This window comes from Gymnogyps californianus, chromosome 1 (genome assembly GCF_018139145.2).
Source record: "Gymnogyps californianus isolate 813 chromosome 1, ASM1813914v2, whole genome shotgun sequence".
NCBI classification, from domain to species: domain Eukaryota; kingdom Metazoa; phylum Chordata; class Aves; order Accipitriformes; family Cathartidae; genus Gymnogyps; species Gymnogyps californianus.
This window is the reverse complement of record NC_059471.1, coordinates 10,706,208-10,724,496: the sequence shown is the minus strand read 5'-3', so window position 1 is coordinate 10,724,496 and position 18,289 is coordinate 10,706,208. Positions and strand designations below refer to the sequence as shown.

Genomic DNA, 18,289 nt, shown 5'->3' with positions numbered 1-18,289 from the left:
GGTTTTCAATCCAGATCAGATCATCTATTTTGAGCTCCTGGATAACAACAGCCAGGGAATTTCACCTCTCAGCTCCTTTGTCTGGACCATAATTTTGGAATAGCATCTTTACAGCTAAAATCATCCTGAGCCAGAAAAATAAGATTATTTCTAGTCTGAATTTCTCTAACTTCACCTTTCACTGACTTCCATGCCTTTTATCTGTTAGATGGAAGAAAACTTTTGTCAGAAATCCTGTCCCCATGTAGGCACACACAAACTACGACAGCATCACCTCTTAAACTTTTCTTGACAAATTACACAGCTGAATTTCTTCAGCTCCTCATGGTAAGGTGGTGTAAATTTTATATTTTAAAAAAGGTGATTGAGAACCCCAGTGATGTGATCCTTTTAAGTAGATGGCTTGATGGAGGATCCAGACATGCTTGAAAAGAGATGAGAATCTGGCTGTTTGCCTTGATCATTTAATAGTGAGTCCCACTGCTTACAGAGAGGCAGCTGAAGAAAATTTAGGATCTTAACTCTGGTACATGTGTCTACACGCACACCATTATCAATGAGAAATCGGGTACCCAGATGCCTTCCCAGATCCTACCCTGGCTGTAGACAACAGATCTCTCTCTAAATCCCCTCTACAAAAACGCTGGCGCTACGATGTAGGAGGAAGGGATGGGGATGCTCCATTAGATATTTTATTTTTTAACTGTGGTGAGGAGAGTAGGCAGCTTTTCCAGAACATAAAGGAATTTCACCTTTCAGGAGCACAGCTGGACATCCTGTTTGAAAAGTTCAGCCTTCCTAGGTGCCTCTGCCCTCATATCCCAATGAAACAGCAGCTAAGCCCTTTTATTCTAAGACTGTCACTGTCTTTCTTTTTTCATGAAAATGGAAAAGGAGAGCAAGGAAAAACCCTAAAATCCTATACATGCCATTAAAGGAAAAATTTTAAAAATCCACTTTGAATGTTTTTGATGAAAAATCCTTTAATTTAAAAAAATGCAAAAGAAAAAAACCACAAAGTCTTTGCAACTTGTGCAAAATTTTGGAAAAAAAAAAAAAAATATATATATACACACACCGCCCCCCCCCCCCCTCAAAGAGCAGGAGGGAAATCTCTCCGTAGGTATAGATGCAGGATATATATACCCTATATACAATCTGGGGCGAATCCCTTGCACCCCCTCCCTTCCAGCTCTGCAAGATGATGGGAGCTGCAGCCCCAGGACGAAACCCAGGGCACACAGGGGCATGCCGGCACCTTGCCAGCAAAGGACCAAACTGCCCGCTCCTCGATTTTAAAAGCCACTCCTTCTCGCACCAAGAATGCCCAGGAACAAACTTAGCGCTGATCAATACCGCCTTGGTTTTTCTGCCGCATCCCCATCTGCTTTTTCCCATCTGTTGTCTCAAACTCCCCTTAAACTGTGAGCTTGTCAGTGTAGCAACCATCTTTTACTCCACTTATCCTGCCAAGCACGGCAGGGTGCTGCCTCATGACTGCAGCTACAAAGGTGCCACAATATTGCAAATAAATATTAAAAAAAGAAGTCATCGTTTCAGCTTACCAAAAGGCAGCACAGGCTTTGCTTTTCCTCACCGAGTTCTTAGTTCTGAATTATTTTTAGTTACTAAATGGAAAAAAAAACTAAACAAAAAAACCCACAATCCCTCTTCCTTTTCTTGTAGGACTCAATGTGAAGAAATTACGGTATCTGGAGGATATCTTTCTGGGTTTGGTTTTTTTTTTTACCCAAAGGCACTATCAGAGGTGAGGGTGAGCATTCATGGTGACAAAAGCCAAGTCCATACACATATATGGGTGAAACTGTCTTGAACATGGAATATTTTCTGTGTGATGCAACTGACTTTATACAGTCAGTTCAACAAAATATATTATATTATTCATGTTTTCATCTCTTTTCCTCCTTTGTTTAAAAGCAAAAATTACCTCTCTCTACATAGAAATTTTCTCTTCTCTGACATTTTTGTTTTCCCATTAAATCTTTGATTACGTTCTCAGTGCTGCACTTCTGCTGTTAACAAAGCAGCCAGGTAAAAAGGTTAGGCTGATGACTTGCAGGGTGTTTGCAAATCCCAGCTATTCTGCACAATGACTCCAAGCAGAAATTAGAAACAGAAGTTTTGGAGGTGGAGAGGAAGCCTCTTCCTGCAGGCTGAAAGAATAAAAAGCCCTTGAGATCCTCCCTCCTCAACACCAGGTAGCAGGAGGAGAGGATGAACCAACAGATCGGAGCTGAGCTCACGAGCCGGGGGTGAAGCCCCTCCATCCAGCTGACCAAAGAAGGACTATATCTAAATCCTGCCTGCTTGCCGCTCTGACGCCAGGCTGTGCATCATTCAGTAAAGGACTCTGTCCTCAGCAATTGAACCCAGCTCAAGCCGAGGGGTTTCCACACATACAAATTCAGGTCACGTGCATCTTATTGAGTCAAAGCTGCAGTTCGCCCCAGCAGACTACTCTAGAGTTAATTCTAGTCATGTGGTTGCTTTGTTTTTTTTTTCCTTTCATACATAACATTCCCTTAATCAGTTTGGATTACATTAAGTGTTACAAGAAAGAAATAAAAAACCCAACAGAAATCCCCTAAGAAATTATAGACTTGAAAAATATCTACAGCATCACGCATATCTAAGCTGTTAATACCATCTAACATTTTTCCATCCCTGCACCTACTTTGGGTAATCTTGTGTGTGTTTATTCTCTGTTTAATCAATCTAATTCACACCTACTCAATAAATTAAATTTAGCAACAATTATTCTTTGTGTCATTTGCAGTATGTTCCAGGTCCTATCTCAAGAACTGCCTCAAACACAGAATAATAAGGAAAAAGAAAATTCTCCATCCCTGGTTGCCTCTCCTAAAGGATCTCTCTGAATAATAGAAGTGATGGGCATACAGCGTTTCTTCAGAGATTTTAAAAAACCCACCTTGTTCTCACATTAACAAAAATAACTTGAACATCTTTGAGCGATGACAGCATCTTTCCATAATAATATCTTCTTAAGGATAAGATGGTGAAATTCTCAGGCGGTACAAACCATATCATTCAGCTGAAGCTGTAGTACCATAAGCACCTGTGCTTCTTTAAGCAACTTTTTTTTTTATACTGCACATTTTATTACATAGCGTCTGCGATTCAAATGAAGGTCAGAAAATACAAGCATATGGTGAATGGAAGCAAAACTAATTATAGCCAAAATATTGTCTTGTAGAGCAGACTTACATGTATCTTTTAGGTATTGTGGCTACATTAAAAAAATTGTGAATGTGCACTGCTGTTCATATGCTGTTGGTAAGTTAAAGTTCAGGAAATAATACTTAGTTTTCAAACCAAATCTCTTCAAGATCTGAAAAGCTACTTGCTAATTACCATACAAATAGATCACTGCAGCACAGATTCCTTGCATGTAACTCATCTGACAAAAACATGACTTTTCTCTTAGAAGGCAACAAACCCACAGCAGATCATGACACCGACTCATATTCACAGGATGCAACGAGCAAACATGTTCTTGCACAGAAAATACAAGCAAATGTAATATTGAGAAAGAAAGAGTACAATTATTGGGGGGTAGCGTGGGACTTCAGGGCTCTGGGTTTTCTTCCTTGCTCCACAAGAGCATCAGACAAGCTGGCTTAGGGCTGCGCCTTTATTAGGCTGATGGAGAAGGAGTTTGCTTCACCCGCTCATGAGACATGAGTGAGTTCTGCCCTTACATTGCTTAGGAGGCTTCATCAGAGCCATCCACACCTCCTTGCCCCTGTGCAAACTGGAATCCTTCCTTGCCTGTGAGCAACCCAGGCTTGCCTTCGGGCAAGAGAAAAAGCAAGGCAAGGAAGAGCTGAAAGGCAGGGATGGGAAATGGTGGGGTAATTGGAAACAGGATAGGAAATAGGATAGGAAATAGGTGCTACTGGGGCTCCCACGTGCCCAGATAAGTTCTGTGCACATGGTAGGGAACGCTGGTGCCGGGTCAGCCTTACTTTCAAGGTTCAGCAGGGCATGCTGGGCTGGACTCACACCAGTAAGGCTTTGCATTGCATGTGGCCAGTGGCTTTGAAGGCAAATTAAGACCAAATCTTTATTACTGGCATAAGATCAGTTAGTCGCTTCTTTTGCCTCAGTTCCCTGCTTGTTAAAAAAGGAACAACGGTGCTGCTCTACCTTACCATACAGTGTGAAAGACTTAGCTACCACGGGAGGAGAAACCACATATGTACAACAGGTGAGGAAGTACAGGCATAGCAGAATCCACGATGAGCAATGTAAAAACAAGGTTACAAGAGCAAGGTCCCTCGTAGGGAGATGTTTTTTAAGATCTAACTTCAGACCTCTTAGAGCTCTGCAAAAAGTTTTGTATAATGCAAAAGCTGTGATTAGGGTGGTCTTCTGATATTTAACCCCCAGATACTGCTTTATTTTTATACATATACGTCTCTTGTTAAATTAAGCTCTGTGTGTCTAGACATATGGCAATGCGATCTGTACAATTATATAGATAAGGTCACATACTTAACTGGCAACAGCACTACTAACTTCAAAGAAGTTGTGTCAATCTTCCCAGGGAGAGAAAAGCACTCTCATTAACATAAAGGGAAGGGGGAAAGAGAGGGGAGAGTAATTTCACAGAAAATAATTATCTCTGGTTATAACAGCATAACTCTGATGCAGACAGAGTCAGAGAGAAAAGGAAAAATAACACAAATCTGCTATTAACCTTGATTTTTGAACAAACTGGTTTAGCTGCACTGCAAGGTGATGAGGCTTTGGAGGCTTAGTAGGTGCTGACACAACCTCCTATGTGATGGAAGACAAAGAAGAATTAATAGTTGGTGATTACTGACATCATGATGGCTTATGCAAATACACCTGTCTTCACAGTTGCCTTCTCTTCCTATTCCCATTTCCCAGCTATTTTTTTTTTTAATATTCACATGCAGCATAGGTCAATGTCATTCTCTCAGACAGGAAATATCTCCATCTTTTTTTGTTCGTACCAAAGATTGGATGTAAACTGAGAGTAAACTATAGCTACAGTCCTTGCCTTTAACTTTGAATCCATAAAGAGATATTAGAAAGTGCTCACACAATAAGGTGAAGATACACTATTCAAGCCACTAAAAGTGCCTGTCCTAAGATGACAATATGAGTGTATTCATTGCAATGGAGCAAAAGGGAAAAATGCTGATTCAATATTGTCTGCTCCGGATTTACAGGGTCCAACGTCATAGACACATGTAGCACCTCTGGCTGTTGAGCAAAAGGTAAATGCAAGTTACTTGATTGGCTAAAAAGCAGTAGGAAATAAAAAGAAAACAAAAAAACAACTGCCCCCCCCAAGCCTTCACCTCGTCTGGGCTAACATCACAGCTTTATTTTCCTCCCCGGCAGCTCCCTCTCCACAACCCTACCCCTGCAACAAAACCATGCTCGCAGGCTCCACATCTCAGCATCCCTAACTCACCAATCTGATTCCCCCTGCCAGAGTTCAGGCTTGGACCACAGGCAATTACTGTAATGCAGGGGCATTCACTGCTATTATCTTAAAAATGTATGGAGGGATATGACAAGTATCCATAGCATATGCGTTGTGCATACATTTAACAGGGCTGTGACTCAGTACTTGCGGTACACAGTTTCACCCTATCATCTCAGTTACGCTTCTGTCATTGATAAGAATTCTACCAAGAGTATTTGGCTACCTGCAAGTGCATGCAACAGCCCTAATTACAAATTAGTGAAGGAATAGTGCAGCATACGAAAAAGGTAGATGGTTTATTGACCAGTTCTGACTAGTCACGGCTTCTGGAAATTTATGAATAGAGAAACTGGACTGACAGACAAGGTAGAAAAATTAGTTTCACAGCTAAGCTGATAGCCCAAGTTAGTTCTGAATAGGACAGAAGATCTATTCTGCTGATGTTTTTCAAAATAAGAAATGATTGCTGTAATGTACAACAACGTAAATTTATGGGATTAATGGCAAAATCTTTGCTGTTCCAGAATGGGTGCTGGGGCAGGACAGGAGAGAGCTTTTTGGTTCTCAGGCAGTAACCTTCTCCATGAGCAAACACTGACTCACTGGCCCTCGCCACGCTGTGGCCCTTCAAACATAAGTCTCAACTGAAGGAAACAGGGAGTTCAGGTTAAAAACTGATGTTGCATTGAATAAGTGAGGACATAATGGTCCAGTCAAGGCAATGGGGATACTCCTGAAGCTTCTTACTGTGAAAGAAGACTAAAAAGGTCATCATGGAGATCTAAACAAAGGTTAAAATTTCTATAAGCCATGTTTAAATCTGCTGATTGCAAAGAAATGGCATTTATGAGCAGTATTGTATCTTCTAATGCCATTTTAAAAGAGGCACTTGATACCGGAGACATCCAGCAATCTCAACTGTATTCAGTGCTTCATGAATCAAAACCCACTGCTAGCAGAAATCAGGTCTGTTCAGGAGAGATGATAAAGCTGGATTTATTATTTTATTAATAGCAGCATTACTGTAGCCTCAACTAAGGTGACACAGCTCACACCTTTATCCCCTCCACAGATAACACATACAGAGTAAGGAGGGAATCGCTGCCAGGGCGGAGGGAAGAGATGGGCTGGCTGAGCTCAAATTTTCTCATTTTCAGTGGAATCAGTGGTCTGGCACTAGACTTACTTAATCTAAAAAAGTTTTATATTCCTCTTCATTCTACCATTTCAGAAGTTATGCTCCTCTTTCTTTTTATAGGCCTATGAATACACGACTGTGTGTGGATGTCTATTAACGCCGAGATGCCTGACAAATCAGTAGCTTGCATTTCCACAGCCTATTTGATCTGCCAACTGTCTATTGTGAATTAATTTCCAGGACAATCATATGAGGTAAGAAAATATTTCCACTTACACAAAAAAAGAAAAACAGTGAGGTTAGGTGACTCACTCAAAGTCAAAAGAAGAGTTTGTGTCACTGCTGGGCTGCAGCTCAGGAGTTCATTGAACATTTACTCCAGGGAATAAACGTGCACTGGCAAGCAGATGGACTTGATGATTTACATCCCTTCCTCCCTGTTGTTTTTTTTTTCCTCTTTTTTCTTAATTATTACTATTATTATTGTTATTATGACAAGTTCCTTGAGGCAGGAACTTTGTCTAACATGCTGTACAGTGCCTAGCAGACTTTTAGGTCCTACTGTGATTAAGCACTTAACTCCAACATCCATGGTCCTTTGATTTGCTAGCTGCTAACCCTGGGCTCAAACCACTGGAAATATGGTGTCTAGTAAAGAATGAGCCATCCCAAAGCAGAAATTAAAGCTTTTAAAATGCTCAGAAGCTCGATTTTTAACAGTGAGCATATTATAAAGAAGTCATTAAGAGCCACGCTTTTAAATAATAGAGAAGTGAAAGAAAAGAGAGTAGATCATTTAGCATGTGTTGATACAACATAAATTACAGAAAGGGGAAGCCAGCTAATGCGCTAAGGGAATTAAATTGTAAAAATCTGTATTAGTTACGGATAGTTACAGATCAGTGATGGATATATTGGGCTGGACTCCGCAACTGTTGGTGAACTCGGCATTTGTACAAACAGTGTTGCAGATCACAGAAGGAAGGGAGACCAATTCCTCAAGTTCGCCTTTGATTGAAGAGATCTACAATCAATGTTTTCATCCTCTGCAAGGTCTTCTGTGGTCTTGGACAGGTCAGTTGAACTGCAGGGACACTTATAGGATGAATGGCAGTGAGCATGACATGATCTGCATAGCCAGTTTACATCGCACACAGAGCTGCCAAACAGGGCTCCACAGCCAACGCATGTGTGGGAGATGCCACTGGGCGCCCTTCAGAAGGAGCCTCCAGTGGGAGGGAGGTGATCTGCAACACCCTTAAAATTCAACACATGCATTTCCCAATTTGATCGCTATAGCACCTAAAATGCACTCTGGAGGGAGATGGCAGGTTAGACTACACAATCCAAACAAACAAAAAAGCTAAAGGCCTTCATTTACAAAACATCAAAGATCTTATTTCAGAGGGAGTTTATTAAGAGTTTAGCAGCATGCACAGCATCAACTGCAATGTCAGGCAGGTCCCCCAGTAATGCAGCCGACACTCCATGACAGGGTGGGAGCTGGGAGAATCAGTGGTCAATGAACATGGAAAGCTGCCCATTCTTGAAGAACAGACGTTTTTAAAAATAAAGTAGCATGAAATGCCCCTTACAAGAACATAGTTACAAATGGACCAAGGTAGTACTAAGTTTAGCTTGATATTGTTGATCCAAAGTCCCTTAGAAATGTCATAAAAAAGTAATTTTTTAAAATCTTTTCAAATGGTCCAGCATTTACCTTTAATTATTACATGGTGGAAGGTTTTAAATGCCCCTTGCTTTACAGAACCAATGTATGTTAGTCTTTCTCCTCACCCAATGCAACTTGGGTTTAAACCTGAAAGATGTGCAAGGCTGTAGTAGGGACAAAGTTGCCTCCACTTCCATTCACTGTCTGTATGGCCTTTTGCATCACGTACAGTACAGCAGGAACGTTAATAACTGGATTACTAAGATCACTGAAGTTTGCCTCCCAGAGCAAGCTGTGTCCCCTTGAGATGGTATCTACCGTAAAATCCCAGCAGAATTGAAAAATTCTTGAGTATTTAACAATCTTTGTTTCTCTGCTGAAAAAAACCACATAACAAACATGGGCCTTGGAGAACAAGAATTTATCACAGAGTCCCAAGAGTGCTCTCCTGAATATATAAATCACTATTCTTTCTCCCTCCTTTCTGGCATACCTTTATTTCTGCGCTGAGAAGACGCACTGGGTAGCCAGCACCTATACCGCTGGCAACCTTCAGGACACAGTGCAGCGGCAGAGCACTAGATTTCGCTCAGTCTGTGAGAGCAAAGAACATGTGTGGGGATTTCTTGGGACAAACCAAACAAAAGCAGCCATAAAAATCAGGATGTATGGCAGGAGGGTGAAGCACTGTTTTAGTATGGCAGGGCAAACGTGGCATTCAGCTCCAGCAGGATCCTACGCCGGCTGGCTTAGTGAGTGCAAAAGAAAGCAAAGCCCAGCCTACTGAGAAGAGTAGCATTCATACCAATCAAATTCTGACACTCACTAACCCCATATTAGCTTATATAAATATTAATACTACTTCAGCATGAAAATATCGAGTCTCTTTCCAAATCTAGGTGCAGATGTGACAGTTCAGAGACAACTTCCAGAAGCAGAATCACTGCTCTGGAAAGATGTACTGACCTACATCTACTGTTTCTAAACCCACCAGTGCACCCTGCCTTAAATACTGCAGCAAATACTATTTTGGGAGTGCCAGGGGTCTGCCTCTGTTTAAACAGTGCCAGCAAGAGACTAAGCAAGCTGTAACTGAATTTTTCAGACACACCAGCATAATTTTAGAGTAAATTCATTAACATCAATGTGCACGAGAGTGAAATTTGGTGTGTTGGCATGTTAGTTAAAATATCTCTTAAACTAATCTACGTAAGACTGAAGAGAAGCTTATTGGGTTTGTCCAATATATGTGGAACACTAAACAAAATAATGTAATGGTTTGAATTAAAATTCATTGTTTTCTTCAGAGCACAGAAAAGTAATAAATCAACGCAGTAAATTACCCCTGTGCTGTGCTGTGAAATTAACACCCATATACATGAAATAAAAATAAGAATTTACGGCCCTAATCAATCAATTTTTTTTATTAACTCCATCATCTGTTTTATTTACCTTCTTCCACATGCGTCTCACCCCAAAATAACTCACCCGGCTCGGGGCAGCCGTGGCATTCCCATGGGCTCGGCTGGGAGCCAGCCAGCCCAGCCACTCCACCAGCAGCTCTGCCTTCCTCCTCCTCCTCCTTCTCAGCCCCATCTTACACCACTCACCAAGGAGCAAAGCTCTGTGACCCTGTGCTCTGCCAAAGCAAGCCTGAGTTCTCCCCAGCACAGAAGTCAGGCTAAGAGGGAAACCCCTGGCTCCCCCAGCAGCCACACCAGGGTTTAGGCTGACCCGTGGCTGCTGGAGATGCCGAGCACCAGGAACGCTTCCATCACCGGTGGGTGCATGACCTGGCTGGGAAACCAATGCGCAGGGGATGCCTTTCCCTCCATTCACGTAACCCGGAGAGTCACTTCAGCTATTTCAAAAACATGTTACCTAACCCCCTCACAAAACTGTGCCTTGCAATACCTCTTGCCCACTATAAAGAAAAACACTGATTTTCTTTCTTGGACCTGCTAAACTTAGGCAGCAATCTCCACCAGTTTGCAGAACAAGGCTGCCTTGTTCTCAAGCATGGATGATTCATGGTTTCATACGTACTCATGCGCTACGTTATTCACTTAGCGCTTGTACCTATGAATATCAGCTCACGAGATAAAAGTGCATGCTGAGGCACAGGCTGATGCTCGGCTGTATGTTAGAAAAAATAATTGAGGTGAGAAAACAAAGACCTTCATAGGAGGTTGCCCACGCTGCCTTTGCGTACCCGTCCAGCTGCGCTCATGTTCCCATCCTCCTCCCCCCGGAGCACCCATATAAACCCCAAGCCCGCAGGGGAGAGCCCCCGCCACCCACGTGCACTCGCACTCCCGCAGCAGAGCCAGCCCCTGGCGAGAGCACAGGTTGCCCAGCGTGACTTCGGTTCCAAAGTCTTGCTCTCAGCAGCTTTTTAGCAGCCCTTGGCTCCTGCAGGAGCAACTCTTCCTCTCCCCAAAATCTATAGAGGAAATTGCAGGTGATAATTCTGAAAGGTCTGAAGACTGCCTTCAAACAGATCCAAATGCATGTGATGTATTTGCAGTTCAACAGTACCTAAAATAGCCAGCCACAGCTCTGACAGTCTATAACAATGTAGGAAGCGACAGGTTGTCTACTGAAAGGTTTCTTCTACCTAGAGACACAGCATACAAGCAGTATCATTCCTTCCGCTATCCAGATAATAAATTAAGACTGTAAGATTTGGCTGCAGTTATTGTCCTGTATCAGAACCAGGAACAAAACCTGGACTCCCTATGTCCCCACTTGGTGCCTTGATCAGATGGCAACACACGCGGTGATATGTGTGCCTCCAGAAATCTGCATGACCTGCATGAGCTATAAAGCGGCTGGAAGCGAGCTCCAGAGGAAGGCAAACACAGTCATTGCTGAGCTCCAATGATCACTGAGGAGCACGAGACTGTGCAAAGGCGGAGAGGGACATGCCATGAGCAGGGTGCAGCAACGCCCGGGGCATTCCTCTTCGTGATGGCAAGGACCATCCAAAAAGAAGACGGGGTTACACACCTCGCCCAGGCTGCAGATAACCACTTTTTCTGGAGTCAAGGCAGAAATGTCTGAAACACCACCCACCCACCCATCAGACACATGCCATAAGCTATGACATGCCCTGTGCACTCTCAGCACTTTGTAACAAACCCAACTTTGTCAGTACAAAGCACCAAGTCCTAAAAATAAGAAAGAGGGCACAGGAGGCCAAGGCTAGTAATGCCTTATTCTTCAGCAATAGTGGGAGATTTCTTGCTGCAATATAGCCAGGTGATCTAAGGAAGCGATCTGTGAACCATGATCCACGCTTCTTCGCAGTGGAGGAAGCCAAACTCCCCTCTCCCACCTGTTTTCCTGAGCCTCTGAAAAATCTGGGCTTAGGGGATACTCATTTCTGGCTGCAAATCCAGCAAGAGGTTTAACCCTGAGCACATTAGCAAAGCCCAATCAGTCAGGCGTCGGAGAAACTTCTTAGTACCCCAAGAGCATCTGTATGCTCCAGCCAACTCCCCATCTCTAGTGAAGGCCAACTTCTGCCGCTTCCCATGAAAGGATGTGAAAAATGTGGGATGCTGCCTTCATGTTGCCTCTCAGCACCTGATTAGTCACAGGAGCGAGATGTCAGTTTGTTGGCACTGTTTAAACTTCCAAAGTGACACAGAAAATAAAAGATCCCCTTCCTCACAAATGACTGCTCTCCCCAATGACAGGAGCATGCTCACTCAACCCACGTATGTGGCAATCGCCACATGTTTGGGTTCACGTTAAACCTTTTCGTCTTGATTATACAGCACACTGCCGCATTTAGGACTCCTGTGCAAAGCGCTACGTGAGTTATTGCTGTGCTGAATCCCAGCGAGCATATGGGGCCGGCATGCTATAAACCTATTCTGCGTGTGCAGACGTCGCCTGTATAAAACAACCAGAGTGTAAAACGCTGTTTTAGAGAAACTAGTACACTGCAGGGAGATGGCTGAAAGGAGCCTGGCCAGAGAACCCCAGGGGCACTCTCTAGGAAAATCCATTATGCTTTTATTCCTCAGACATCAGCATCCTGTTGGGAAAAAGCCTCTCGATGTTGAGGTTGGGCAGGCAGAGCTCACCACACGTCGATACTTTCTTTCCAAGGGAGAACAAAGTCCTTGTGTTTAAAATGACAAACCTCCCTTTTGGGACAAGGCACCTCCATGCACACACGCTCTATCAGCCCCATCATTTTCAAAGGCAAAAACAAATTAAAAGAGGCTGCCTTGCCTGGCTTTCACTGCTCTGCATTTCGCACGGAGGTGGATAGAAGGGGATGGTTTATCCCCTCTATGACAAATCCCAGCCAGCCACCAGCCAGGATGCTCACCAAATGCAATGGGGGTCCTTCGGGGGTTGGCCAAGCAGCAATGCTACTCCCCCCAAAGCCTTTAAGTTCTCAGACAGCAATTTCCTCAGCACAAAATGAAGATGAACCATCTTCAGTGTTAACTGTGAGAAGGAAGATCTCCTTGTTAGGGAAAAGTATCCCTGCCTGCAGCTCCGGTGGGAGGAAGAGCCACCCCACACGATGTGCTACCAGGCTAGGGTGCTGCCGGGCTGCAGCGCGCCCAGCGCCGGTCCTCAGCACGGCCTCACTCCAGCCGCCGTGTGGATAAGCGGAGCTGTGCCGAGCAGGTTGCTCTGCGGGAGGAGCTGACGGGAGGGAAGCACAAGCATTAAACACTGTGGAGTCCTAACTCTGCTACTTTGCCCAGATGGGATTTATGGGGTGGGGAGGGGGAGAAGGGATGCAGATGGAAGAGCCATCTTCGGCCATTTCAAGTGTTAAAAATAAGTGAGATATGTGCCTTAGGGCTCGGCAGATTGAACACAGTGATTATACATGCTCCATGATTTTTCACCTGGGCTTATGCCTGAAAAGATCTTGACCCCTTCTTATGCTACACATTGCAAGAGGATTGCCCAGCCAAATGTTGAAAACCTATTTAGTGAACGTCATTTTCCTACACCAAATTAAAGATGTTCCCTCTCAGGTCTATTCCTTCTGGTTTTCTAGCTGTTTAGAAATTTGCAGCAGACATAAATAAACTGTTTTTTAAAAAAATCAAAACCCCAGAACAAAACAAGCATTACAAGCAGCATAAGAGCTGTGTGAATCCTCTGAACTACTTTGATAAAGATCAGCCTATTGTTGAGAAAGAGCTCCCCAACTCTCTAGCTCCAGACCATGCTGGAGGGTCACCACCAGCCAGATAAAGAGCAAGGGATGGTCAGGTACACGTTGGAGTGAGGACCACCTGCGACCAAGCACAGGTAGGTACCCAGCAGAGCATCCATGACCTCAGGCTATGTCTCCTGGGGTGATTTCTTCATCAACCAGGCACTGGGGATGCCTGGTTCAGCAAAGACACTGAGGGCAGAGAGATGTGCAGAGCCGGTTTGGACAGGCGCAATGCTCCACCACGGCGGGGCCAGGCCAGCCAACAGCAGCACTTTAACTTGAAACCATATCTGCGACACTGCACCCACAGGCTATAGCCCCAGCTGTTACAAATCAATGCAAACACATAGATTTTTTTTTTTTTTAAAGGCCAGAAGGACTTTTAGATTATCTAAACTGTCTTTTTGTATAAAACAAGCTGTAGAATTACATCCAGCTACTGTAACGTGGAGCCTAATTACATATGCTGGACAACTGTCATGCCACACACTTTGGTGGGGACACACCGGCTTACAAAGGACAAGATGCCACTCCATAAATTGCAACAGCTTGAATCTGCTTCCCAGCATTGCTCTGCAGACTCAGTGTAGCAAAGTCTCATCCCTATAGGCACAGGGAAGAGGCAACAGCCAGAAGGTATTTGGTGACCTACAGAAGAGCTATCGCTGCAGCAGCACATCTGCAGCACATCATCTGCCAGTGCGTTTGTGTACCGATGCAAAAGAGGATGCTTTAGACACATACAAGATTCTTTAGACACATAACTAACCAGAAAACAGAGGTTTGGTGAAAGCACTGCAACACCAGCAGATCCTAAAGGGGAGCAAGCTGATAAATATTTAAATTGCATTTTACCACCACCATAAGGCAGCAGGATTTTGTTACCTGTTTTGGGATTGATTACAAAGAAGTTCTGGGGATTTCCACTTGTAATCCGGTAAGTCAGTTTTTCATGAGTGCTGGAGTCAGGGTCCTGGGCTTGGATCTGAATGACCGATACATCCTTCGGGGAGTTTTCCATGATGGCTGGGTAATAGATAGGTTCAGAGGTGAGGGGGGCATTGTCATTCACGTCCTCCACTTCAATGTAGACTTCGATGGTAGTGTAGAGTGGGACGACACCATGATCAGTTGCATACACTGTCAACCAGTAGGATTTGGTCGTCTCCCGGTCAAGAATATCTGCTGTGTAGATAACTCCTGCAGAAAAACAGCAAGCAGAGGATCTCAGGGACAAGATCAATGAAACACCACATCTATTTTTATTTGGCTATACTACAGAAATGTGTTCAGCATATAACAAATGCTCCACCCTTAGAAAAATTAAAGTTGTGCATAAAATGAAAACAGAAACTTGAACTCAGGCATTGTTCCCTGAACCCTACTCAACACCTCTGTCCCAAGAAATTTGGGACGGACATAAAAAAGATGACTTTTCATAAGTGTCCTAATGTCATAGCCAATTCTTTGCTGGGACTGCAGCTGGCAGAATAACAGAAGAAACACCATCATTTTCTGCTGGTGATGGGAACTTGTATAAACCTTGGTAGAGAGGGATATCACCATTGACAATGAATTGCACAAGAGAGAGTGGCTTCTCCTTTCAAGCTCCTGCCAGTGCCCTTGCTAAAGAAGAAAATCTAGGTGGCAGTTTAAAATAAATCCATTCAAGTTCAGAAAATAGACGGCAAATTTAATAATGAGATCACTCATTGCACAATGCCAAAATCTTGGACAACAATTTAAATTTTCTAAATAAGTTTTTCAAGTTTGGGATTTTTTTATTATGTTTTTTAACACTAGTTTGAACTCACAAGTATTTTCCTACAATTTGATCAACCATATAGAGAGGAAAGGGAAAGGAGCAGTATCAATTCCAGCCATGTGTGGGCTTAGGTCTTTTTCTAGTAACATCAGATTCATGTCCTTCTTGCTCAGATATATTATACACTCAACAAAGGTGAGCAACGCAGCACTGGAGGACAAAGGCAGAGTGTATTCTAAATATTCTTGTCGGCAGCAGCCTGTGCTACATAATGACTTTCTGTAGAAACATGGGTGAAATATGTAGTGAACTGTGATGAAAATGCCTAGAAGTCCAGAAGAGAAATTACATCGCAGGGAGGAGAAGAGCCCATAATAAATGACATCCCATGGAAATAAATATATAAAATAAAATCCACGTGGGCAAGGATGAGGCAAAAAATGATGAACATTAGTGGTCCTAGAGATGTTGATTTATTCAGAAGATAAGAAGAATTATTTTCGATCTTTAAACAAAATTTGAAATAAGTAGGGTTTTCCCCCAGTGAGAGCACAGAAGGTTTTAGCAGATTAACCTCTGTTTATGAAGCTGAATTTCACCAATACTGAGCTGATAATAAATCTATCTTCTGAGTCATTCCTTCATTTTATGACTCCTGGCAACAGTTTCTTTCTATTTTTGTATTTCAGAAGGAAAGGATCATTGAACAAGTGTTAGCAACTGCCAACGGGTCTGCTACACTGGTTCTTCTTTTTACTTTTGATTTATTAAAAGGTCCCAGATATAAATTAATTCCTTTTGCTCAATATGTCTTGTCATTTCACCTGTCACCACCACACAGCAGCTTGATAAATAAGGTCTTTGTTCGCTTTCAGGTTTTCTACATGGAAACCCTCCCGTCGCCCCAGGAACACCTTCTATTGCGCTCTCAAATGTCCTGCACAAAGTGCCTCCTTGCTGTCTACCCAAATATGGGTCTAAAGTTAGTACCCACAAGAATACGCATGCTGCCCGAATATTTAACCAATCTCTCTACGTAGATATGGGTGACACCTTCCAGATGGATGTCAAGCTCATCTTCATATGAGGTATTAACTCTGAAGACTAATGATGACACTTGATTAACAGCACTGCTTCTTTATCACTATGGCATGAAAGCAAAAAGGCTGAGAGAGCTGGCATCAGGAGCCGCAAAATATTTCCTGGGGCAGTCCGTAGGTAGGCTCTCACTCACTTTAGCTGAGTGAAAGTATGGGAAAGGCCAAGAATATCCCTGGATAAGACCACAACAAATTCAGAAAAGACATCACTTACTTCAAAGCTTATAGATATTAACAGATACTAAAGAAAGACAGAACTTTGTTTTCAGGGCCAGGAGAGCAGAGGGGAGGAGAGTCCTTTGTGAGCAGCTCTAAGGCGTTTCTTGGACAGCTTTTGTGATGCACTCTTCCCAGCTGCCTGCTAATTAGAAGAGAAACATGAACAAGGTAATGACGCCTCAGCTAAACAAATCAAGAAGTAAGAAGAAACACCAGCAGAGATCCTGAAAATGTCAAAGTGATTAAAAAAGAAAAAGTTCCAAGATTTTGCAGACACATTTCTGAACAAGACAGAAAAACAGATGTTCCTGTCCACTGGGACACTACACCACAGAGGCACTACTGCATTTCTACACGAGGCAGCTGAAATCCAACCGAGCAGTCTGCAAGCCAGCTCTTTATGTTGCCCTCGGCCAGATTTTGCAGTATCCCTGAAGGACTGAAGCCAGCACTTCCTCAGGCCCGGGCCAGCCTCTGAAATAAAGCCAGCCATCAATCCAAAAAGCAGTGCCACCGATATGCTTGCCACTGTATTCCTCCAAGTACATTTGCCCTATGCGATTCACCAAGCACCACGTGCATTACAAACACTGTAAGTGAAAAATAACAACAGAGTGCATTAATCTCTGATTAAAATCCTGGGCACATTTATATGTAAATTAAGTGCAGCCCTTGGGCTTGGCAATGTGCCAGCAATGCAAAGGTTGTGTGCTTGTTTCTCTTAAAGGCTTGTTTTCCCTCTTTCCCCAGGAAAATAATGGGATAATGTTTTCTGTATGGCTCCTGCAAGTGGCACACAGTGAGATGCTGCATTATGAACGGTGAAGGCAAAAAAAATAGGAGTGGGAAGGTAGTGGATATTAAAGTGGGCAAAGAATCGGCAAACTGGATTTCCTCCCTGCCTCTCCTACTGATTTGCTGCACATCTTTCAGCAGACCACTTCAAACGACACGGTCCACTCAAAAATTATCTCAAAGTTATGTATTCGCTATAGTCATGAGAAACCCGAGAGGCTCTTAAAACAAAAAGGGATTAGAGAAAAGCATTATTTCTTTCCTCGCCTCGTTTTTGCCTCTTGTTTGTTTACCTTACGTGTTTGACAGTACTTTGTGTATAGGTCGCGTGATGAATGGACCTGCCACAGCTCTGCAAGAGAGTGTTTACTAGAGCTGTCAGCCCGGGTGTTTACATAGGTGCCCATTGCCATGGATATCTGCTTTGCACATACGTTCCTCCTAAAAGTCAGATCATCCTTCATGAATACTCTCAATAGCGCAAACATTGAAAGGAGTTCAATTCCTGTTAGTTTTTTTCAAGGCAAGACTAAAAGACAACTTGGTGGTCTGTAAGAAGCTGGGAAGGAAAAGACAGAGGAGAGTAATGAGGCTCTTTAATCTAGCTGAGAAAAGCAAATCGAGGTCTGATGGCTGGGAGTCAATGGCAGAAAAAGGAGAGTGCAAATACTCAATGCGGAGGATATCTGGCAGGAGCAACTGCTTGCCAGGGGTTGAACGGGCCAGAATCTCCCATCATTTGGCATCTTGGTACTGGGACAAGACAATATAACCTATTCTCCTACCCAACTTATTGGCCTAAATGCAAAAAATAATGTAGCATGTGATTTTGCTGGATGACTCAGTAGCCTGTGTTGTAAAAGTTGCCAGTGTAAGTAGTCACACTCTCAGTCTCAG

At 43.3% G+C, this 18,289-nt stretch overlaps 1 protein-coding gene across 3 annotated transcripts in view; it reads right to left on the bottom strand.

Moving 5' to 3' along the window:
* Positions 1-18,289, bottom strand: part of FAT3 (FAT atypical cadherin 3) — a 322,500-nt gene that overhangs the window by 209,848 nt on the left and 94,363 nt on the right. For all 3 annotated transcript variants that reach the window (XM_050900494.1, XM_050900497.1, XM_050900498.1), the window contains exon 2: positions 14,399-14,713. In XM_050900494.1, the coding sequence (XP_050756451.1) occupies positions 14,399-14,713 (315 nt within the window). The remainder of the gene's footprint in view (positions 1-14,398; positions 14,714-18,289) is intronic.